At 36.1% G+C, this 26,595-nt stretch overlaps 2 protein-coding genes across 3 annotated transcripts; one reads left to right on the forward strand and one right to left on the reverse strand.

Annotated features, from left to right (window-relative positions):
* Positions 1–7,443: 7,443 nt before the first annotated feature.
* LOC129768449 (protein SHQ1 homolog) lies at positions 7,444–9,873 on the reverse strand. Its single transcript, XM_055770114.1, has 4 exons — positions 9,249–9,873; positions 9,000–9,177; positions 8,240–8,935; positions 7,444–8,181 (listed from the first exon to the last, which is right to left on the reverse strand). Exons 1-4 carry the CDS (start codon positions 9,401–9,403, stop codon positions 7,948–7,950), a joined length of 1,263 nt encoding a protein of 420 aa, XP_055626089.1. The 5' UTR covers positions 9,404–9,873; the 3' UTR covers positions 7,444–7,947.
* Positions 9,874–19,471: 9,598 nt separating this feature from the next.
* LOC129768385 (peroxisomal membrane protein PEX14) lies at positions 19,472–21,595 on the forward strand. 2 transcript variants are annotated; one of them, XM_055769999.1, is made up of 5 exons: positions 19,474–19,914; positions 19,977–20,300; positions 20,739–20,959; positions 21,025–21,222; positions 21,278–21,595. In XM_055769999.1, exons 1-5 carry the CDS (start codon positions 19,831–19,833, stop codon positions 21,282–21,284), a joined length of 834 nt encoding a protein of 277 aa, XP_055625974.1. In that variant the 5' UTR covers positions 19,474–19,830; the 3' UTR covers positions 21,285–21,595. The 2 variants fall into 2 exon arrangements, with proteins under 2 accessions (XP_055625975.1, XP_055625974.1); XM_055770000.1 differs by lacking the exon at positions 21,278–21,595 and having other exon boundaries at positions 19,472–19,914; positions 21,025–21,226.
* The last annotated feature ends 5,000 nt before the right edge of the window (positions 21,596–26,595 follow it).

A 26,595-nucleotide genomic window follows, 5' to 3' on the forward strand; every position in this document is an offset into this window, starting at 1 on the left:
TGCATTTCATTTATGTTAGTTGATTCTATATCACATAAATACGTTTCATATTTTGAGTTAGTTATTTCAGAATAATTCAGCCGTTTTTCAACCGACAATGTCGTTTTTCGTCAAATTTAATACACTGCTAAAATACTTTCTCCATACTAATTATATACGAATATTGCAATTTGGATATCTCTTTTCTTCTCCGATGTGAAAAGTGTAAAATACACTGTTACATTGGAACATTCATATTTTGTGTTCAATAGGACAGCAAACCAAATATACTGCGCAAAATGTAACAAAATATCACACGAACGCATTTTTTGTGTTATTTGATGGGGACCCTACTCTGGAAGGTCAGAAAATAATGTATTTTCGTGATTTTTTTTTCCGAATATTGGAATTAAAGTTGAGTATTGGGACATTTTGATGATTGGTTAAAGTGTATGCGAACATGTTTTTTTTTAATTTTTTGAGTGCCAATATTATGCTGTTGGCAGCTGAGCGCTTGGAAGTTAGAAAGATCTAAAACTGGTGGTACATTTTTCTCAAAATCTAGAGGACCGATCTGGCTGAAATTGGCATGTAAAATGTAAAAATAAATTATCTAAATTGTTATGTAGCGAGACTGCACATAGAACATGGAACTTTCCTGGCATTAGAGCATCTTTAAATGCTGGATTGGGAAGTCATTTCAACTACTTAGGAGAAGATCCAAATTACACAAATGCAACCCAAGGTTCAAGTAAGACTACCTAGGAGTTCTTGAAATGGAAACACCCCGACAGAAAATCTTATTGGAGTGTATTAAATATATTTCGACGAATCTTCTGCAAGTAACAACTCATTGCCGTCCTCATCATCTATTTAACGAAGCAAAAGATACGAAACAGAATCAAACCTTACGTGCGAAATTCACGACACCATTTGGAACTGTTTCAACGAAGTGGCAAATAAAAAGACTAGTGAGCGTCGCATTCAGGAATAAAATCCCATTGCTAACAAAATCGACTGTTATGTTAAAACATTTCGAATTAATCGTAATCACGATCCTTATATTTGGTGGTCATTAAACACTAAGCAGTGTCCCCAACTGGCAAGGTTAGCTAGAGTTTATCTTCAGCTCCATGCAGTAGTGTTTACAACGAAAGACCGTTCGCTGAAGCTGTTTCTGGTGTACGAAGCAAAGCATAATCGGTTGTCACCATCAACTGCTGAAAATTGATTATTTGTTCATCATAATCTACCAATGGTTAATTTTAAGTACCGTTAAGGAATTGAAGATGAAGCTAATACAGTTAATGATTTGTTGTCATGAATTAATATAAATTTAATTTTGAACAAAAATTCTAGCATTTCAGTAATCAAGCCTTACTTTCAATAATGTATGAATGATGCCAATGAGCTATTTTGTAATGATTCATCTTTTGCAAATGAGAAACTATTGATTTTTCCTAATATCCGGTATCTGGCCAGATAGGCCGGATAGGCAGGATATCGGATATCCGTTTCATTTCTAATGTTATCCCTACCCACGAGTTTCGATAATCTACTGTTCCGAATATTGGTATCGTGGTATTTAGAAGAGTTTCTTCAGGTGCTAGTTGTATCAACCCTCGCTCCATCTGCTCGTACGGGACTACTCATGCAGCTAGCTCCAACCTTTAGGAGCCTTTCCACAGTTCACAAAGTTTTCACCCATCTGTGTTTCGCTCCGAACCCGTATGAGATTCGTTCCTCAGCCTGTAGAGGGCCTCATTCGATGAGTGGAAACATGAAGTCATATATAAAAATGGATGTCTGTCTGTATGTCTGACTGATTCTTATGGACTCGGAAACTACTGAACCGATCGGCATGAAAATTGGCATGTAGGGGTTTTTGGAGTCGGGGAAGGCTCTCATTATAGTTCGAGCCCTTCCCCCCTCTCTAAGGAAGGGGGGAGGTTCTGTCATACAAACGAAACACAAATTTCTGCATAACACGAGAATTAATCAAGCAAATGAAACCAGATTAGGCCCTTGTATAGTGATTGCTCTTTCTTTCGTTTGTTATGTATTATTACGTATCAATATTTATTCGAACGCTCAAAACACGTAGTGCGTTTATTCCACCTGAAAATCCATTATATTTTTCGCTTCACAATGACATAAAATGAAACCGTCAACGCCAATTGAATGAATGAACATTGGGGATAGTTTTGCGAGATTTTTTTTTCTCTCTCCTATATCAACGATTACAGAGTTATAGATATTTAGTAAATTTTCTTTGTAAAGTATAAAATTATAAATTATTCAAAAACCGTAAAAAATGTATGACATTTATTGTCGTAGTCATAGTATCACGAACCACAATACTATTAATGCATAGTTGTGGAAATGCTTAAAAAAGGACAAGTGAAAATTTGCTCAAGTATAAAACAAAGTAATACAAATAATAAAACAAAGATTATTAAAAGACTGGGTACGGAAATAATGGAAAGAATATTGGTCACTAAGAATTATGTAGAACAGAAAAAAAATAGATATTGGTTCCTTTATGTTTTCGCAGCAAATTCGTGCCGCCATTGATGATGAATAAATCGAGACGTTGATCAAGAGTAATCCTCAGTATACGCCAAATGAATCAGCAAATTTAATACAGATATCTAAATCCACCGTTGATGAGCATCTGTTGAAGCTTGGTTACGTATTTCGAGACGATTTGTGGGTTCCACACAATTTGAACGAAATGCCTTCAATGGATTGTATTTCAATCTGCGGCTCGATTTATAAATGTAACGAAAATGCCGTTTTAAAAATGATGCTTTTGTTCTTCTAAAAATTGGCCCAAATTTTCCGGACATCCCAAATGAGCTATCCTGATTTATCCTGATTTTTATTTTCATTTTCACTGATTTTTGAAAATTATAGTTGGCAACCCTGGCTGCCATACAAATGAAACACAAACTTCTAGATAACATTGAGAACTAATCAAGCAAATGGAGCCAAATTTGGGATGTGAGGGTTTTTGGGTACGAGAAATGTTTCCATGATGGTGTGACACCCCTCCCTCCTCTGGAATGGAGAGGGGGTCCCATAGAAATAATACACATATTTCAACCAAACATGAAAATTGAAAATTTGCGGAAAACTCTTAAGGATATTGTGAAATGTTTTTCGGAAATTTTGAATAACTTGTATAATAATTCTTGCATAGCTAATATGGGTATAAAAAGAAAGGGCTTGACTAGAAGAATGCAGTTATTTATGAAAAATGCAGATCCAAGATGGCGGCCACTACAAAATGGTGGATTTAATATTTTCTCAGAACTCCATCAATATGGGTATCAAATGAAAGGGCTTAACTAGTAGAACACAGTTATTCATGAAAAATGCAAATTCAAAATGGCCGCCACCGCCAGATGGTGCCGTATATATTTTTTGACGTGGGACTACGTCTAACCGGAATATATGGAGGGTAAAATGAAAACCTAAACACAGAACATGCAGGAAAAAATGAAAGATTTCGAATGCTTATAGCTCGAACATTTCGTACTGGATAGGAGAGATGATGTTTGCATCACTTGATAGGGAATATTTCTACGCATCTATCGCAACTAACAAAATGGTGTTTTTCATTAGATAAACAATTGAATAACTGTAAAATATTAGGCGTTATCTAAACACCCTAACTGCATCGTTTTGATTGGCCCGATTTACGGTTTCCCTAACACAGCCATCAAAACCAAGCAGCCTTGGGGAAATCGGCATTGCAAATACATGAAAGTAGGGGGACTTTTGTTCTCATCGAAAAATGTTCCCTAACACAGACTTTAAAACCAAGCAGCGAAATCGGCATTGCAAACACACGAAAGAGCCTAGAGGCGAGTGAACTGAAAAGTTTAAACCCTCTTAAAGCCAAAAAGAAGAAGAAGAACACACGAAAGTAGGGGGAGCTTTTGTTCCCACCGAAATGTGTTCCTCAATAGAGATTTCTAAACCAAGGTGCCTGGAGAAATCGGTATTTCAAATTCATGCAACTCGGGGTATTTTTGTTCCGACTGGAATGAGTTTCCCTAACACAGACTTCAAATCCATGAAGCGTGGGGAAATCGGCATTGCGAATTCATACAAATCGGGGGTATTTTTGTTCCGATTGAAATGTGTTTCCCTAACACAGACTTCAAAACCGAGGTTTCTGGGGAAATCGGCTCTGCAAATAAATGCAAACTGCGAGTACTTTTGTCCTCGCTTGCCTTTGTGCAGAGTGGAATATGTCTGTCCTAACATGATCTTCTAAACTTAGGAACCTGGGAAAATCGTGCAGCCACTAGAAGCGAATGAACTTCCCAGTTTCAAGCAAATTCGAGATTCGAGAAGTATGTACACTTTTGGGATGTAAACTTCAGAGGGAAATGTAAAATAAAATAATCGTTTGATAATTTTTTTTTGTCTTTATTGGAAAGATTTTCAGCCTTAGGCTGGTTCATCAAACGTTTGATAATTCTTCCGTACATATATTTTGTTCTAGTCATCATACCAAACGTAAAAGGTCCGTCATTAAATTTACTTGTAACGAAGAACAATCAATCACAATAAATTAATTGACTTTACACGGCATTTCTTCATTTTTTTCACTCACAGAGCAAATATATTGAACTCAATTGAATTTGGAAACTGTTTCATTCAATCAAGAATTTAATCAATACAAACGAATGATTGCTAAGCTAAGGTAGTTCCACGTCAACCTTGCGGTTATATCATAGATATAACCCACTCATTTTTCACAACCCCATCAATATGGGTATCAAATAAAAGGGCTTGACTAGTAGAATACAGTTATTTATGAAAAATGCAAATCTAAGATGGCGGCCACTGCAAAATGGCGGATTACATATTTTCTCAGAACCCCATCAATTTGGGTATCTAATGTAAGGGCTTGACTAGTAGAATAGTTATTTATGAAAAATTCAAATCCAAAATGGCCACCACCACAAAATGGTGCCATATATATTTCTTTCACAACCCCATCAATATGGGTATCAAATGAAAGGGCTTGACTAGTAGAATACAGTTATTTATGGAAAATGCAAATCTAAGATGGCGACCACTACAAAATGACGGATTACCTATTTTATCAGAATCCCATCAATATGGGTATCGAATGAAAAGGTTCGACTAGTAGAACACAGTTATTAATGAAAAATGCCCAAAAATGTATCCAGAGAAAATTCTCGACTAGTAGACCAAAGCAGATAATGAAAAATCCAATTTCAAGATGGTCGCAGTCCCCAAACAACTAATTATTTTTTGAATGGTTTCATTCAGCTTGACCTGTTTCTATGTATGTTTGAATGTTTGTTGGGTTGTCCCACATTAATAGAAAATTGACCCCGTTCCTGTTGAATTACTGATCTGAAATTTTGAACAAACATTTAATTCTACTGTCATTATAAAACTGCGTATTCCATGATCTTGAAAAATTCAATTTGGCCGCCGCAAAAAATGGCTGAATGGCTACACTATGAACAACATAAATTCGAAAAGGTCGCCGCCACAAAATTGTCGATTATGTATTTTTTTTTGCAATCCCCTCAATATTGGTATCAAATGAAATGATTTGACTAATAGAATACAGTACAGTTCGGACTCGATTATATACAGACTCGATTATATGTGATTCGATTATACCGTTAAGTCGCCATTCACCGTGCATTTTCGAAATGTGTTCCAATATTTTTTCAAAATAGTGGCAAAATGCACCACTTTTGCATCTATGTTATCAAAAATAGTATAAAAGCTTCGATATGGGGAATAGTTGCGATCAAAATCCTTTTAAAATGTCGTTTTGACGTGTTTGTTTGTCTGCATCCGAACCAATTAGCTCCCCATCAGCGTCCCTACGAAAAAAAGTGGCAACATCGTTTTTGAGATTTTAGTGTTTAAAATACTTGTGACAGTGGGTTTTCTCCTGTTTTACCATACAATCACAGCTTAAGGGTTCGTAATTTGAGGCCACGTATCAAATATAGAAGAAAATTGTGTTTACATTGACTTTTCATTAAAACAAAAATGCACGGTGAATGGATGCTTCATGAAACAGCATTCTCCATTCACCGTGCATTGAAATTTTAAATACATAAATGACAATTTGTCTATTTTTTTTATGGAATGAGCCAGAAGAAACTCGAAAAGAAGCGCTATTCCGCAGATGATCTGAAGAAAGCAATCGATTCTCTGCGATGTGGAGTATCTATGAGATCCGCGAGCCGGGAATTCACAACACCGGTACAGACTATTCGCGACAAGGTTCAATGCAAATACCTTCCCGGACCAAAACCAGGCGCATTATTATTGTTATCTGCAGAATGTGAACGGAAGATTGTGGAGTGGATTAAAAATTATGCTTGTTAGGGTCATCCAATTGCAAAGGCTCCGGATCTGTGTGGGACAATGTAGGCGCCTTATGAAGTTAAAAACTCCGTTCAACTTCATTCCTGGATCCCTGGGAAAAAATTGCATCCTCAAGTCTCCGCCAGGAAACTAAATGTATTCGGAAAACACAGCGCTGCAGTAACAGAGCGTCAACTAAGGTATTGATCCCAGAACGTGCATAAGCAACAAAATGCCTGACTTAACAAAATTGAATGGTTTTCGTATTGAGAAAATATTCCACAATGAATTTTAACAGAATTGAATTTGATACTCCTTTTTGTATCACCTTTATTTCTTTCACAAATAAACTATACGACTGAATATAAACCATGATATTACACTTCATTCGATGATTTTATCTATTCTAATGGAACTAGGATGAAAACTCTAAATGCACGGTGAATAGAGCCCTAGGTGCACGGCGAATGGTGACATAATACGGTGATAGGTGACCATGAGTTGTTCCGGAAAAATGTTCACAGCAACTTATTTTTGATCAGAACCCTAAACTTTTAAAACAATTAAATCGTGATTTTTGAAGATTTTGCTTGAATTTTCACCAGGAATTGTTTATATCGATATTGCAGCCAAATTAAGAAAGATAGAAGTTATGCTTCAAAGAACAAATTGTGGAGCGGTTAAAAAACTTCATTTTAATTGATAGAAACAATCTGTTTTAATATTAATTTTTAGGATAAAATTAATAATAACACATTGAATATTTTTAACTTCCAAAATGTTATAAAAATTCACTAATTTAGTTGTTCCACTACTATGTCCTTGATTAAATTTGCTCATCTATCAAATGAAAGCATCAGAATTGTCTTCCGTAGCGTACTTTTTAATGTAGAGCCAGTTTGAAGCAACAGAGTCCGAAACAAAAAAAATGTTCTATAACTCTGTCATTGTTGTAATTCGAACATATGCGTAGGAAGATTTTTTTCATCAAAAATGATCGTCTATCACCTCCTGAGAGAATCAGGATAAATTATTTTTTGTCATGTGAGAAAGGTGTTTTCTGACTTTAAGGGGATGAATCAAAAATCAAATTCCTCTTTTATTTTCAAAAATGAAAAATGCATGCAAAAAAACAAATAAAAAAAATTGTTTTGACTCGTGAAATAAAAAATCAATACTCCGGATAATCGAGTCCGACCTGTATTACATATTGACAAGCGTTGTTAGTTCATTTGATGTTTGCGCTAAGGAAATTGATCTCCGTTCGAAAGTGGAAATGAATTTTAATGTGATAAAACGTACTCCTATATCGTCTTCTAACTATATAAATAAAATGGATCGCCGAATGTGTTGATAAGAGCGAAACTCGAGAAAGGCCGATTTAGGGCTGTCTTTATTCTATCATATTTTGTGTATCAAACATTTTTTCTATGTAACGGAGAAACATGATATTTGCAAGTGGATGAAGAATCTTGCACGAGAATTGTATCTGAAAATAATCTGATTTTATAATATCGAGTTTTGGTAGAAGTACTGAAAATAAATTTTGGGTGGGATGAAGTTTGTCGGATCAGATAGTGTTTTATGAAATCAAGCTTGTATTTTCAAATTCATTAACCTATCAAGTACACTCTCCTCAGGTTTTTCTACAGTCTGCTCATCGTCCGTACTGTTATCGGTTTCTGTTTCATCCTCACTTTCCGACCCACTTGAATCGTCCGAATCAGTTGTCGCATCCTCTTTTCCTATAATTTCACTAAGAAACCTCCGTACAGTATGCTCTTCATCGAACCCCAACGGCATGACATGAACACGTGGTAGCAACTAAAAATAGAATAGATAAGTGCCTTTCAGACTGGGAAGTGAATTTTCTACTGTTCACCTTTAAAATTTCACTGCTTACTTGACGTATCTCCTCGTTCGATGATCCGGTCTTTACAAACCTAATATAATCTTTGATGTAGTATTGGTTCAACAGAACGCATTCGTTCGTCTTGAATGCTTCATAGCAATACATGAGTTTCTCCAAAATCCACTCATCAAAACTGGGTTCATCCAAAGCCTCGGCTAACGTATGTACACAAACCTTGGCCAGATCTTTACTCCGATACAGTGGATAAATACAACATCGTCTATAAAATGCGACCAGAACTTCTTCTAACGTATCGAAATTTTCAAAGTAAGACAATGTGGCTGATATCCGATGAATGGTAACGTGTGTCATTGCCTCGTTTGCCTCATTACAGTTGATCAGCTTGTCATACAACGTTGCTAACAGAATATCAACCAAACTACGGATAACTTTACCATCTTTCTGAAGCGGTGAGTAGCTTCCTAAGCTACGCTTCTTCTCCTCAACTATGACACCGATGCGATAGGTTTGGTCTGATGTAAGCTTTACAGCAATTGGTATGCAGTTCGTCCTCAAACCAAATCCATCAATCTCGTTCTGAACATAATCCATTCCGTAGTACTCAGCATCGAAATCATTCTGCTCGTCCAGAAGACGTGTCTTTCTTCGTTCTTCGTTCGACTTCTTTTCTGGGTTCGAGAGAGTTTTGAAATCCTGACTGTTAATCTGGTTGGAAACAAATATTTGTTAGTTTGAAACTATCAAAGTGGATGTTTTGACTATTACTCACAATATTCAACATACCACTGTAGAAATTGCCGAAGCCATATTTATGATTATCGTCCATCGAGTCCTTAGTGACGTGAACGGCCTCTCTAATCGGAATGTGATATGTGATGACACATTTTTCGTAATCTATGCTTATCGGGAACACCTCGGCTTGAACTAGATCTCGTTCAACTGGTAATCTGATAAAAGGAAAATTGAATAGAGTTATTTCATATTACCAAATCGATATCAACGCTAAAAACATACGTACCTAAGATGATAAGGTGGCGCAGTGAACACAAGTTCCCGATTGCTCACTTCCATACTGATAGAACCATCCTGTTCTAAATCCAGCTCAGGAGTGTTAATGGTCAATACGACGAATGATTCCGTATATTCCAGAGAATACTTTGTTGACTCGTCCATACTCCAGCGCAAATAATCGTACAGTTCAAAAGAAAATATACGAGTGTGTATAGAACGAATGGTGCAGAACGGATGCTTAGCACGTTGGTTTGTTTACAAATAAACACACTACACAATCATTCGAAAACAACAGTTCGTGCACAGAGGAGGGGCGAAACGATTGTTAAACGTTAAATATTTTTTATTAAATTCGCGTTACGACGTTGTGCTTGGATGAACACTTTTTTGTAAAAAAGATGTATTCTATGTGATATAGTAACACATCTTGCCGCCGAATTACGTCTTTCGGGTTCATGCAGTGACTCAAATTCAAATTCGTATCCTACCATGCAGATATTTTTTCACTACTTTTGAAGGTTGAAACAAAGTTTTCGAAACATTCTATAGCACGATTCTCGCTTTCTCACTCTACCTACCGTCACCGCCTATTTCACTATTCCTCTGCTGTAAAAGATGGTGGTAAATTGGTAATTCGCGATGACAGTGGCATGTTGCCGACGTCTGGTGGCGACTTCAAATTAGGGCCATAATTTGGGTCCCAAACGTTAGTGTAATCGCTTTCAGATTAGAAGACACGAAGCCGGCTTTTAAACTTTAAAATTTGAATGAAAATTTTCACATCATGTTATTTAAATACTTGAAACACGTATTTCTGACTTTCATTCAACCATATGGCTATACAATTCCAACATTGTTACTGATTTTTTTTTCATTATAATATAAAGTTATCTTCATAAACAATTTTGGTATGAGACTTTATCCCCACCTGCAAACAAAAATGTTTTCAATTTAAATAGAATACTAGTTTAATATGGAAAGGCTAATTTTCATTCATAATTTTAATTTTGAAAACGTTCATTCCGACTGAAAATCAGCTATTCTTTGACGATCCCCTAAACTAGTAAACGAAGCTCAATGCCGTCAACGCGGATCACTGTTTTGAAGAAAACAAATACTTTTGACGTTTGAGATGTTGGCACCAAAACATGGCGGGTGCCACACAGCTGGTAGATGTAGTGATACAATGAGGTTCTTACGAAGTACGAAGGATGCATCCTCATGAACGACGAAACATACGTGAAAGTGAATTATGGACAGCTTCCCGGACAAAAGTTTTGTAAAACCGCTGGCAGAGGTGTTGTCACAAGCAAATTAAAAAAAATGCTAATTGAACAGACCTGTAATGTGACAAGAAACATCATACATCATTTGATCCTTTAATTGAACATTTTTGTAAACATCCTTTGGGTATGTTTATACAACACGATAAATGTTTAGGACTTTCTCCAAACAACCATTGTAAAGCGGGTGTAAAATGTTCTCGCTCACTATTGATTGCAAGGTGGACGTAGGTCTTTTAATGGTAGTTCTACGTCCACTTTGTTCTCTATGGGCACGAAGCATGGACGATGCTTGAAGAGGACTCACAAGCAGTGTTGGAAAAAATCATCTTCGCTAAGATCGAAAACCTATATATTCCAAACGAAAATTAAAATGACAGATCCAGGCAACCATTGAATATGAGCAAATGAACTTTTGTTTTTCAATATGTTTTGATGTTTATTTTTTCCACCCAGTGTCATTTTCATCTTGATTATCGGAAACGTCAGAACTGAATTGCATTTCAGCCAAATGAATATCAGCTGTTGTTAACTTCTAACCTGAGGCTGCCGTGAGCGGTTGGGTTTTGCAGTTGCCGGATGCCGTAATCGGAAATACCTTATGAAATTCCCGATGTCGCAAATGACTTGACGGTAGCTAAAATCACTCGTTGTATCCATTCTGCATCTGCCGTTGCTACCGTCTCGCTAAATAAAATTTATTTTGAACTTAAATTCACTGCCAGAACGAATATAGTTTCGGATGTGATGAATATCAATTTGTTGCTTTTGATATCCAAAGTATAAATAACAGCGATGTTATGAACCCCACTCAATGTCGCATACATTCATTATAGCAAATTTGCTCATGCAACAGCGATATGAACAAAATGAACTCGTTTGTTATTGTTATCAATATAATGAGGGCAGTGTGTTTCAAGCTGAAAAAAAAGTCATTTACACTGGAACAAAATCATATTCGTTTCTCGTGAATATTTGTTGATATTCTAAGACACTGCTCACAAGCGCTCGGAGTTTTCGAACGCCGAGTGCTCAAAACAATATATGGTGGTGTACAGGAAAACGGAGTATGGAGAAGGAGGATGAACCACGAACTGGCGCAACACTACGGCGAACCCAGCATCCAGAAAGTCGCCAAGGCTGGACGAGTGCGATGGGCATGGCATGTTGCAAGATTGCCGGACAGCAGTGTTTTGTTTGCTTTTGTGGTGATCGGAATGTGTTCCCGAACACAGACGCAAAATTAAGGCACCTGGAGGAACCGTCATCGCGAATACATGCTGTGATTTCTTTTAATCGCTTGCAAATGCGTTCGAGCAAAGATGCACTCATATCCACGAGCATCACCCAGCAAACATTAAATCGTATAATTTTGCACGTGCCAAGTCTTACAAGAAATCCGAATAAATCATAATCGCATATGATATCAATCAAAGTATGTATCGTGTATATTTGAAATCGCATAAAATGTAAAAACTCGATTTTATATACCATTATCAAATTAAGACGTATATCGGTATAATAAACATCAATTTTATGATGTACATTGTCGTAAAATATATTTAATCCGCATCATATGCGTATATTACGCTGATGCAGTTTGTGTGTCGTATAAGCGTATAATTTAAATCGATTCAGTACTGTAGTAAATCGTGTTGCATGCTGAAGAAAATCATAAAACAGTAAATCATATTAGATCCTAATAAAGGACATATTACATTATATTAAAATGTCAATGAAATGCTGATGCACTCGAAAGTTTTAACCGCTGTTGAATTAAACTGCAGATAGCCACGCGAGATAGATGGTGGATGATAATCCAGACGACCGGAGTTCGAACCCATATCGGAGCAGTTTTCACCAAACATCAATCTGTGCCATTTTAAACATTCAATTCCACTCCCAACACAAGTCAATCAAACAATTATTATTTCTACAAACATAAATACTCATATATAAAAATGGCGATTCGTGAGGCTATAATAAACATTTCACGAAAATATTTTGCGCCATTTGTTTTTTTTCTCTATGTCTGTAATAAATCGTATATGAGTATGGCACAAGTCGCTATTATAGCCGGTCAAAGTTGCATATTCATCCAAACAAATTCGGTAAGCATTTGCCATGTATGTATATGGCCTCCACTTTTGCATGCATATGCCAGTTAGGCGCATTATAGGCCAACCAAATTTTAGGGCATATGATGTTATATATACGCTTGTTATGCGATTTAATGTTTGCTGGGCAGTTTCTGTTTTGCTAAATTCGCATCAAATAACAATCGTATTAAATATCAACCCAAGGATGCATCATATGTATCTGAAATCGTATAAAATGCAGAAACATGATTTGCTATATCATTGATAGATTAAGTTGTATATCAGTATGACAATCATCCTTATATCACGATGTGCGGTATTATATACGTACATTATATTCATTTTATATAACATTGTCATATCAAATCACATAAGTGTAACGAATATCATATATCAGTATATACGGCTTTATATACACTTATAACCTTTCTGCAACATTACATATATAAAAGAATACACATTGTGATGTAGGACGAAAGCCATTCGATTGAATCTCCTACATGAAAAAATAAGTGGGAAAAAATGTTCGAAAAATCGAACATTTACCATAATGAACTTTTTTTTCTGTCACGATGATTTGAGATTATGATGAGATTACTGATGTGAATTTTTGACGTAGGACTACGTCTAACCGGAAGATATAGGGGGTGAAATGGAAATCTAGGCACTGAACAAGTAGGAAAAAATGCAAGATTTGGAACGCTTATAACTCGAGCATTTCTCAATAGATCGCAAAGGTTTTTGCATCAATTGATAGGAAATATATCTACGCATCTATCATAACGAATAACATTTCATTTTTCTTGAGATAAATAATTGAATAATTGTGAAATATCAAGCATTGTCCAAATACACTATGTGCCCATTTTTGAATGGTCCATTTTGTGCTCCTCAAATCGTACCGACCAAAACGGGCAACCAGAGCAGCAGCGAAATAGAATGAAGCACGATTGGAAAGGAAAAAGAAAAAAATGAGGGAAACATTGGTCGCAGTCTCACACATGCGTAATTCTCGAGCCAGCCAGTCAGCTTAAAAATCCCCGCTCCGCTGCCGTAACGATCATTCTCATCCAAACCGTACACCACATCGTTTCGCATCACATCACATCAACAAACCAACACAAGCAGCCATGTCTGGACATGGCAAAGGAGGAAAAGTGAAGGGAAAGGCAAAATCCCGCTCGAACCGTGTTGATCTGGAGTTCCCCGCAAGGGTAGCTAGGCCGAGCGCGTTAGTACCAGTGTACCAGTCCACCTAGCCGGCGTTATATAGCTTCGGCCGCCGAAGTGATCGAGTTAGCTGACAAAGCTGCTCGCGACGATAAGAAAACCCGCATTCGGAACAGAACACATTCGGTTCGGTGGACATCAAGACAACAGGCAGTTGCAGCGAGTGGCGAGTGGCAAACGCAATCGCAAAACGGCATCAGGTAGCAGAAGAAAAAAGTTTGTTCTTTATACAAACTGCTTTGGCGGCAAATCCAGAACAAGGCGGCATCGAGGGCGTTCGAAATGGTTTTTTTTAAACCACGAGTACTAAGTTTTCTAAATTGGAACCATTCCATAAAACACGGCGCTTATCAGGGCCATTAAACCTTTCAAAAAAGAGTTTACGGAATACAGTTCAATGCATTCTAAAATAATATCCAAAATAATAATAAAACACAAATTGATTTTTTAATAATTTGTTTGCCAGGATATGATGAGTATGTGAATTTGGCAGTTGTTCTGAGCTTATTGATGGTTGGGGACTTTCCCGATTATCCAATTTTCACCAATTCTTAATTTGCTTCTAGATTGAAAGTACAGTAATTTATATTTAGCTCGACATTGAGCTAATTGGATGGATCTGTAATGCGATATTTTTGTAAACATAGAGTTCGGGGTCCAAATTATGACCCCACATTGAAAGTCGACACTGTACCACTGTCATCGGAAATGTTCAATTACAGGTTAAAATTACCTCCAATCCGATATTGAGTGGTGGTAATGCGACGTGCCATTAAATTTAATTTACTGACCAACATGTCACAAGCTGGATGGGAAGAAATTTTCCAACTGTGAAAGCTGTGGCGAGTGGCAAACGCAAAAGCTAAACAGGAAGGTTTAACCGAACAAGATGGGGATATCGAGTGATTAAACAGTAAACTAATCCATTTTTCAGGTAGATAGGTAGGTATTCACGTAGGAGAAGAAAATAAAACAATATATTTGAAATATATATTTAACAAAAGCTGTCCCCTTTGTATAGTCCTACGTCACTCCGGTTATGTCCCCGACATTACCCACCCGTCTTTTTTTCCACCGGATCCGGGTCATTCACTGATGAAGAAAACCTAGATGACGATTACATTTCGCCGAATGAAAACCTCCCAGCCCTTAATGCAATTGTTGCAATTTCGCAATTTCGCGGCGTATTTGTACTCTACACGTTTTGAAAAACGTCTTATTTCTGGGAAAATGAATAATCGGAAAGAATTAATTCTTGAACATTGGTTTTTTTTTCGCGCTAATAATCAAAATTACATCAATCTCTTTAGCTAAAAACTTTTTTATGTCGTAAACGGATTAATTTGAAAAATTTTGAAAGTATGGCATGTCAACGAGTCGGAACGGGAAAGCACAGCAGTGGAACTCCATACAATTCACTGACTAAAAAGTGTCCACATTTTCATCGCTTGTTTACGTGAAGAATATAATTTTTTCAGGCACACTTGATTTGAGAGTGTATGGATTTCTAGCTGTCTTGACGCAAGGTCTTTAATGAAGAATGAGAAGATGGGAAGGTTTATATAAACATGTTTATAATTTCATAAGTTTATTCAAATATTAATATTGCTCTTATTTAACTATTCAGTGCAATTTTATCAAAATTTGAAAGAGAAATTAAAAAAGGAATTTTTTTTTCGATATTTTTATGAGACGTCTATTAAAAATCCATGATTACCTTTGCTTTATTATTTACCCCCCATTATTTGTTAATTTTTCCTGCTTTTCGTTCTTTGACTTATCATTTTGACAATTCATTTTGAGAGGTTTAAAATTGCGACAGGATAGAAATTTGGTGTGAAAGAGCGAATTGTGGAAAATTAAGTCGCAAATTTTCTAAACTTTATGATTAAAGTTTTTATGTAGTATTCAATTTTTGAGTTTGTTTGAATGACAGATTGAAGTTCATAGAAGAATAAGATTTTATTTGATATTACGATTTTTGAAATCGACTCAATGGTTGTAAAATTATGACGTTTTGGAAGAAATCTTACTTATTTAATCAGCAAAAGGCCCCAGTGGCATGTGCTGTACACAAAAGTCGTTTCCATTCACATGAATTTTATATTTTTTTCCAATTGTTAACTTTTAAACTTAATTCAAGGATTAACATATCATATCTTTCCATTAATCCGCAAACATGCCTAGTAGTAACTTAAAAAAAAACAAACTCATAAACGACAAAAAGAGTCTTCGATCGCATATTTTTTTTATATTTTTCACAGTTTTATAGTACCATTTGCTTATTGGCGCTTTTTTAGTTGGAGTGCCTTTTAATTGGCAGTTCGCCGCGCCAATCAAGAAGCAATCGTCCGTCATAATTGTATGTCAGTTTTACTCAGTTTTTCAATGCCATTTTTATTGAAGGGTCTTTGAACGTTAAACTCAAAAAATTAAAGCACAGTATAAAAGTATTTAGTTTTGCAGTTTGTTTGACAAATGTATTCGTTTGAAAATATTCATTAATATATATATATATATATATATATATAAAGTGGATTATATCACATCCACTATTCAAGGAAGTTAATGATGTTTTTGCATTTTATGCGAGTTGAGATATACATGATCTATATTTTGATTGATATTTTATGCGATTGTGATTTGATACGAATTTATATGTAACTTATCATGTGCAAAGTTATACGATTTAATGTTTGCTGGGGTGATTCGATTTTTTTCACTTTTTCCCAAAAACGACTTTTATCAAAAACTCATAACTTTTGAACCACTAAGCCGATTCAGATTATCAATACATCAAATTGAAGTTAATGAGCTAGTCTTTTTTGGAAAAAATATCAAACTTGCAAGAAATTTGAATATTTTATTTTGTAATTCTTGATTGTATCCGTTTTTATAGTTTACATGGTTTCGGGACCAACGGCGCTATATTTTTTCTTGAAAACTGAGGATTTTTAACTCAAAATTAGATATGTTCTTTTTTTCTTTTTTGAGTTATAATTTTTTAAAGTTAACCGATAGTTTGGAATATTAATTTCTTTCCCTTTTTCTTATTCTCAAAAATTCATAACATTTGAACTGCTAGAGCGATTCAGATGATAGACATATCAAATTAAAGCCTAGAAGTTTTTGGAAAATATTGCACTCGTGATTAATAATTGTATCTGTTTTGACGTAGGACGTAAGTCTTTCGGGAACATATTGGGGTACAAATTGAAAATCGAAAATCGAGTACATCGTGAAAATTGTCCAATTTCAAACGCTTATTGCTCAGTCATTTCATGATGGATTGATGAAATTTATGCGTCAATCGATTTCGGCACTCCATAACAATTTTTTATATTGAATAAAATAATATATGTCATGAAACTAACTATCGAATGATTGAAAAATCTCAACCCTTATACTAACGGAAATACCCACTTCTGATTGGTCGAAATTGACGACACATGCGGCGATTCCCTAACAGAGACATCAAAACCAAGCTGCCTGGGGGAAATCGGCATTACGAATACATGAAGGTAGGGGGAACTTTTGTTCCTACCGAAATGTATTTCCTAACAGAGACATCCAAAACAAGCTGCCTGGAGGGAATCGACATTGCAAATACATGAAAGTATGGGGAGCTTTTGTTCCCACCGAAATGTGTTCCCTAACAGAGACATCAAAACCAAGGTGCACGGGGGAAATCGGTATTGCAAATATATGTAAGTTAGGGGCATTTTTATATTGCAAGTAAGGTGAGTGATACGAATAATTCTAGCAAATAAAATTTAAATTTGCAACTTTAATGTTCGTTGCTTCGTGAAATTTCATATCAATGACCGATCGTGTATTGTGAAAAAATTAGCACAAGTGTAAGTGTAAAATTGTACATGTTAGCTTCTTCGCTTCTTTGTTTTTAAGAGGTTCTAAACTTTTCAGTTCATTCGCCTCTAACATGGTAGCAGTTGTTTTAAAAATGACTCGATATTCGAAACGATTTATTTCAATTTTTATAAATAAAAACCAAGATATGTTCCCGTTCCCGTTCGGGATAAGCTGTCTGTTTTGTTATGTTCATTTTCACCCAAGGAAATTTCATGCGGCGAGAATATTGGAAATGTGAAGAAATATTCGAAAAAGTGATTTCCCATATGATCTAGATAAAATATTAGGTGTTGTTAGTCTAATTAAAATTCGCATTGGGTTGAAAGTAAAAATTATAAAATAAAATTACCTTTTCTGTTATTCATATCCAAACATATCCAAAATCAACAGATAGCCTAACGGAATCCTACGTCAACTACGCGGTCGTGTCTCGGACACAACCCTCCTGTGAGTTTTTTATAAATTAATATAAATATAAATAATTTTTGTAAATATTACTAAAATTGCGTAAAAAAGATGTCAGACGCAATGAATGTTCCTACCAGGAATTCGTATATTTTACTTCATACCATTAGTAAGTTTGTTTTTATTGTCATACCTAACAACTATGATGTGCGCACTTTGTCTTTTCTCTTTTGGAGACGAAGCGATTCGGAGGTAAGCACTTTGTTTTTATTGAATTCAATTATGTATTCATCTCCCCCGAGAATTTGTTTTCATATTTTCGGCGGGGAAAATATCACAAGAAATTTTGATCCATATTAATATAATTGACCTAATACCATTTTTTTCTTTTTTAGTTGGCCTTAAAATTATATGCAGTACAATCATTCGTCATAAACAAATCGGAGATAAGTTTTCGTTTTTTTTACATCATTACAGCAGTCACCTCGGTCGGGAAACTATTTTCATATTCCCGCCAAGGATAAACATCAGTTATATTCTATACATTACAACACTATTGACCTTTTTCCTTGTCTTTACAGCTGGCATGATCCCAGACTCGTAATACTTGTTTACCAAAAACCATCCAAGCTATGGGATTGAAGGTAACGGCGAGTTTGTCGCTAAGATTGGAATCTTTCTTCAACACATCATCGACCGTAAAAAACTTAAGGTGAACATACATAATTTATTGCACATTTAATATCATTAACATTTCTTTGCTTCATAGGGACACGAGAGAACAAAATACGGATGAAACGTGCTAATTCTACCGTCACTCTGCTAATCAGCTAATGCAAATCAGAGCGATGTAGCAGGAAGAGGAACGGGAACTTGCTTTGGAAATGCTCATCAAATTGAGGTGGTTGAGGCTGCGATTAAAATTTGCCACTTGTACGCAGTTTATAGAATGATTCCAACGAGAATTATTGATGTTGTTTATAGAATAAGTTATTAGTATAATGTATTCTAAGTAAGTAGGATTAAACGCAATCAAATACAATTTTTTAAATTAAAAATAATTATTAAAAAATATTGTCATTATCCCAGATGATTACCTCTCACAAATATGAAGCAAAATTTTCACTGTTATTGCACCAATGTTGGACCAACAATTTGTAGTTTGTTTGACATATGTGTCTACCATTCTTTTTTTTGTAACATGTACCAATGATTAGTAGGGTAGAAAATGACTAGAGAATTGGTAACATGTACCAAAAAATTCGTCATATTTACTAAATTTTCCTCTCAGTGTGGGGCTGAGTAACAATCAGCGAGATTCTACCTATCCTTGCTTTATTGTGCAGAAAGCCTGACATTTGTTGGCGACTTTCATCAATGCATTTTGTATTCAATACTCAATCACGAAAGCAAAAGAAACGATTTCACATCGGCATTTATTCGCTGATTGAGCTAAAACTTATCCAGTTGTGCAACATCGATCACCATATATCCTAAACCCGTATAGTTCAAGTTGAACGTGTTCTGTGAGCAATATATTGTTTTCTTCAGGCCGAAGGTTTATCGCTGGCTGAATCAAATTATCAGATGAGCGACATAACTGATAACGAAAGCCGAAATTCACATAATCGCTGAAATACCGATTTCGTGTAGAGTTCGCACATTTGCATCTTTCAAAATTAATCTCTCAGTAGAAATAAACATGAGTGAAGCGGAAAACACTTCCTCGTCGGCAGTGATCCCACAACCCGTCGTACCGCCAGCTATACCACCTCGGGAGCATTTGGTAAATTTTCTAATGGTATAAATTTATGGATGTCTATCGTTCTGAAATCTTTCAATCCTCAGATTAACACCGCAGTCAAATTCCTCCACAATCCTAACGTGCTGCGTAGTGCCATCAACCAGAAACAATCATTCCTGCGGTCCAAAGGACTGACGGAAAATGAAATTCAGATTGCATGCGAGAGGGCAGGAGTTTTCAGCAGGGATCCAACGACAGCATTTCCGAGTGAAACTGTCATTAACATGGATGTGAGCGGACCAACTGGGCATTCAAAAGGACACTATGTGATACAGCCACGGCAAACAATGTTTGGAAAAATTAGAGAAGTTCTGAGCTCCGTTGCTCTCATCAGTGGGCTAATGTATGGCGTTTATTTATTGTACAAGGTACATAGAAAGTCTTTTATTGCGCATAAACTGCTTTGGTATGGTGGAGGAGTCGATAGTCTTTTTCCTGCTATCCTTAAATTACTTAGTTTCAATGGGAATTAATAATAAGAATTATTCTTAAATCGTATTTGTAGACTAGTTTTTCAGCTTTATTATAAAATTATATGTGTCATTATGGCTCCAAATTTTAATATTTACTTTTTTGCTGAATAAATGCTAGCTATACTTTTATGTTGAATCCTCATTATTTTCCTATCTGGCGTGTTACTCATACTTCTTTTTGGGAAATGATAGGACGTGAAAATAAGTAGGTTAATAACCGCACAAATGCAACACACCCAAAAATGTACCAATGTACCATGATAATTTTCTTCAATCACTCATTAGAGTTCAAATTTCATTATCACGTAATTTTATGTTTGTGTATCCAAATAGAAATTCATAGAGCCGCTTATCTTCAAAGACAAAAAGAAAAAGCCAGTAGATGAACAAATATCGGAACTCAACAAAACTGTTGAGGTAAAAATAGACGGCTTGAGTTCGGAACTAGTGAAAATAAAAGAGGAACTAAATCGCGTGAATCAGGCCCAAACTTCCAAGGATCTGACCAATTTCAAATCGGATCTGGATTCCATCAAAGGGTTGCTGCTAAATAGGTAAACATAAGCCCTACATCTTAGTAAAATGCATTATTAATTCATACGAAACTGTGAACCCCAAGGAAACAATTTGCCTCGCCGAATCTTCCTGTTGTACCACCCTCTATCCCAGCTTGGCAGCTGCAGTCACAATCGCAGGAACAGACTCCCAACAGTGAAGGCGAACCGGACAAGAACGATGACAACGATACCGGATCAGGATCGGGCTCGAGTGATCATGATGTGGTGTTGAAGAACAGTGACAGCAGTCTGGAGATTATGTAATGATTCTATAAACTTTGCATTCCGATTAAAACATGTGTTTTTCCATTGCAGATCATAAAATGTGAGAGGGATACACATGCAGAGTGATGGACACAGTGAAAATGGATGAGGGTAGCATTTGAAACGAATCTGTATGTGGGGTTAATTTGGCACCTTTCCTATGTAGTTTTAGTTAGACCAAAAATAATTTTTATTGTTTTGGTATGAATAGCGTACCATGTTTAGGTATACCATAGAAAGTTTTATGTTGCTGTTCATATCAGAACTTTTTTTATGGATGCCATACATGAGAGATGATGTTTCCACGAAATATGTACCGGACGGAGAATGACGGAAATAAATGTCGCAATCGACTGACTTCAAAACATTTCCTACTTACGTTAGACAAAATGATTGTTGTAATTATTGTTACTCAACAATACGTGTACATACGCTTGAAGTTTGGAGAAAACCCACCCATGTTATTGACTAAAATTGAAGAACTGAAGACAAATATCTGACGATAAATAATTGAGATGAATTGTTCATTTTCAATTTCAAGTGAGTGACTCCGTATTTTACCAGTATGAGAGAGAAAATTTATGATTGGGTAATACTTCCGCCCAAAAGCTCAAGATTTAATTGAACTGGAAACCGTTTCCAGTATACACTACCAATTCGGCTTTCTTTGAAGATAATTCGATTGTTGAATTCTCTGTCCGAAAGACAAATTAGGTTTTGATTCAGTTAGAATCCGGAATCACTGCTCATTTTATGACAGCGTTCGTAGTAGGCGTATCTGATGTCTTTTGACAGTAAATTGTTTGAAAAATTTTTGTTTTGAAAAGGTTGTGCAGGATGGAAGCCGAGACAATTTTTTTTTCGGACACCCACATTAAAATTTCGACGTACTAAACGGTACTAAAATCTCGAAATCGCTGAAAGCAGCTAAATCGACCATGCATGATGTGCTGAAGCGTGAACGCTTTTTGCTTTTTGAACTGCATTTTTCGGACAGTTCAGAAATGCACAAGTTTAACTCATTAAAATTCCAAATGGTGGCCATAGAAAAACCGCGTTATCATATGAGCTGAACTTGAGAAAAACCGCGTTTTCATATGAGCTGAACTTCAAACGGACTGATGAGTTGTAGAGGTAGGATTAATCCGGGACCATTAATGATTAATTTCTATTTTCAATACAATCTGATAGATATTTCACCATTAACATGAAAACTACACATTCTCTGGTTTTCTTGTCTGGATGTTCATAAATGTACATAAAAAACCTTATTAATAAAACAGTCCATACAGAAATATTTATCAATCGGTCGCCTTTTTTCATTGATTTATTTGATTTAGCTGAATACGATACGAAACCATCATCTTACAGTACATAGGTCCAATAGTGCAAACACTGGTGCAGGAAAATGCACAGTAAGAAACTGTCCAACCGAAGCCTGCACCGATTTACCTGCGTCAGGTGGTAACCAGAAACGCGATTGACCTAGTTAAATATCGGTAGCAACAATTTTCTGTACCGCAATGTGCAACGCGGAAATGTTAGTGAACTAAAAGTGCAATGCAATACAATTGACGATTATCGCAAAACTGGGAACGCGTTAGAGAGCTTGAGCTTGGTTAGACTGTACAATTCGTAGTTGCTCTCCGTGATTGACCTGAACCAACCAAATTTCACAAAGAACACACAGAATGACGCTTGAGACTAGCAAATCATTCTCGTTGTGCAATTTCCGGTGATTCGAGCTTTAAATGGTCAATAACAACGCCGGCCACGTCCTTACAGTCACCAGTGGAAGGGAAGGAATGTTAGTATGATATTCGCCGCCCGAAGGCCAGAAGGGTCGCCTCTATAACGTGGTTCCCTAGCGAATATCATGGAAGGAATAGTTGTTAGTGGGGAGAGGTAAGAATCAGGATGTGCTCCCGTGGCCGAGTGGTTAGCGTCATAACTAACATGCCGGGTGTTCGGGTTCGATTCCCGTTCTGGTCGGGGGAATTTTTCGTCAAAGAAATTTCCTCCGACTTGCACTGTGATCACGCGTATTCTAGAGCTTGCCACTCAGAATGCATTCAAGGCGTGTTATTTGGCATAGAAATCTCAACTAAGTACTAATAAAAATGACGCAAGTAATACTACGTTGAGACGGTGAAGTTCCACTAGGAACGTTAGTGCCATTGAAGAAGAAGAAGAAGGATCAGGATTCACTGTGGTAAGTGATATGATTATGTAAACACGAACTATCGACCACTCGACGAAACAAAAATCCGAAAACCTTATGTGTTACAACTAATGGCAGAGATTATCTTTAGGTATCCTGAGAAGTAAAACCTGTAAAATTAATTGGACCGGCTATATACTCTATTATTTATCGCATGTAATCTTTATGAAAACCAAATCGCGATGGCGGAGATTTAACTGAGGGAAACCTGGAGAACTTCTCTAAATCAATCGGACTGGCGATATAATCTTTTATTCATCGTGTGTATTCTGTACCAAACTTCAATCGCGATGGCGTAGTTGTTTTTTTGGAAACCTGATAAGGTGACCGACAAAAGTTTCTCTAGAAACAATTGTCCAGGCATTATGTGCCGTCGTGCATCGCGCGTACTGTTTATAGAAATACAATCGTGACCGAGAGTTATCATTGGGAAACCTGAGAAGGTAACCGAACGAACTGTATCGAACTGAAATCGCGAAGCCGGAAAGGAATCAAAAAAATTAAGATAAGAATTGAATAATTAAAGCCGAAACGAATAAGTTATTAAAAAAATGGAAGAACAAATTAATATAATGATAAAAGAATTAAAATAATAGATTACAAATTAAAGTATTACGACATACATTACACATGGCTACACACAAACTACCTGTGCACAGTCGAGAATACTAGCATTATGCGTACAATTTGATACCCGCAAGAACTCCATAAACCTATATAAACACATAAACACGCACGCGCAGAAAAATTAAAACGAAAAAAAGTAACTAATATATTTTTTTTACAACGGAATTTTATGTAAAGTAGATTAAATCGGGTGCAATTTAGTAAAATAAATCTGAAACACATAACACTACCAAACAACCATCAACAAATAATGAGAAAGCCAGTTACCAGTCGACATTCACAGACTATTCAAAATATTTGGAAAACAAAAAAAAATAATTATTTCTGATCAAAAACATGACATGTGTGATCGGTTATGTGTATTGTAAAGGTAGGTTTGTTCATAAAAAAAACATAAAAAAGCACTAATTTGAAGATATTTGGAAAAATTATCTGGCATCCCTGAACACCAGAGAACATCAGATCCATGATCTACGCCGATGGAGGAGAAATAAATGAAAAAAGAACAGAAACACACATGAACCCCTATACTAGATTCCCCTGAATAATGCTGAAACCCCTATTAAATATGTGAGAAAAAGAGGGAAATGAGAGAGCTTTGCCTCCCAGCAAAACTATACAGACAAACACAAAAACATCCCAAGCAGAGAGCATCAGAGAAAAAATATACTTAGCGTTCATCAGTGATATCTCAACCACATACTTAATTTAATTTAATTTAATCTACGCACTGATTAATTCACTTCTATAACTCGAAATATAAATATGTTCTCACAAATGCACATTAGCACATGACAATAAACCCAAACTTCACTACCATGAACCAGTCTTGTTAATGGATACCATCGTATCACTAATTATGGAGACGTATGTGCTGTGTCATTAATGAACATCATAACATGAACAGTCAAAGTACCGTCGACCTAAAAATGTCATATGACATTTCGGTTTTTTCCGTCTTATTCATTAGCTGTTCATCGTCCCGTAATTAAACAACAGTGTTCACGGGGAACGCTCACCGCTTGAAACGTTCATTCAACACATTCGCACTTGATAGGGAATAGTTTGTCGGTTGCTTTGATCTGAACGATCCATCTAAATATCATCCATCGTGTATGGATGTGTGAGTGAGAAGGTGGATGTATATATGCAGCTACGCTTGAATGCAGACTAAAGAGAGAAAAAGAATGCATACCACTGCATTTTTAATGTCAAATGACATTAAAACTACAGTCAAAGTAGCCGGAATTAAAGGATGGTTATGAGCACGAATGGTAAAATGGAAATAGCATATTTTCACCGCTCTTCTGGGTACGTTCGACAGAAAGAGAGAATATATAAACGTTCGGTTGATTGTCGTGTTTGCGGCTGTGCGTTTATTTCAGAGGTGACTGTTGGAACCGAGCAATGCTTTCTTGGTCACATTCACAATACATATTGAGCTGTGACTCTCGTGCAAGAGCAGCATGTGATGGTTGAGAGAAATATCGACCGTTTACAACACTGCCATGAACTATTAATCTGACGTCGATACCCCAAACGCGCGTTTATAATTTTCAACTGCCGATTTGTTATATCAAACCTTGCTCTTAGAAGCCTATGAACTCTATATTTCACTACACGCCGTTGGAAAATATCTTTCGGTGACCTAAGAAGGTAACAGAAAAAAAAGTTATCTTTCATGAAGCAAACGCATACATCAACAACACTGAATTATCAGATGTAGGTAAAAACTTTAGCCTGGACAATCCAACAATATGAAGCATTGATGATAACACTGTTGAATTCATATTGTGCGGCACTTTTATATTTTTAATTTTCATTTTCTGAATTGATGCATACATACATACTTGCACTGAAAAGACGGGTGGGTAATGTCGGGGACATAACCGGAGTGACGTAGGACTATACAAAGGGGACAGCTTTTTCTAAATATATATTTTAAATATATTGTTTTATTTTCTTCTCCTACGTGAATACCTACCTATCTCCCTGAAATATGGATTAGTTTACTGTATACTCTTTATGAACATGTTGGAAGTTCTGAAAAGAACCTTTGGTGGTGTTTTTTTGTTTTTTTTTTACAAACTTTCTCATTTTTTTCTCACTGTCTTAGTTGATTCTTGATTTTTTTCTGAAGGCGTTGTACTTATTAAATGTTCAACGCCGGGCATCTTTTGGCGTATGCACATATCGTACAATCAAAATGATGGCTGTGATAGGGAATGTATAGGTGGTCATCAGCTCATTCACTATCATATATTTCACTATTGAGTACATTACCGTACCTTAAACTGTGGTATCGGAGACGAATGAATTGTGAGATTTGTAGTATCCGCAAACAAAGTAAATAAAAATGAAAAAGAACTGAGGTTTTGGAGACGAACTCTACGATCAGTCGAGAAATAGAAGAGCTATAAGCGTTCTGAAAAACCAACAGTAAATACAGGGACGGATGACCTTCGGATTAAAGTCCTTTAAAATAAGAACAGAGCAGCAGGAAATACATAGCTCATCATGT

This window comes from Toxorhynchites rutilus, chromosome 2, assembly GCF_029784135.1.
Source record: "Toxorhynchites rutilus septentrionalis strain SRP chromosome 2, ASM2978413v1, whole genome shotgun sequence".
Classification (NCBI taxonomy): domain Eukaryota; kingdom Metazoa; phylum Arthropoda; class Insecta; order Diptera; family Culicidae; genus Toxorhynchites; species Toxorhynchites rutilus.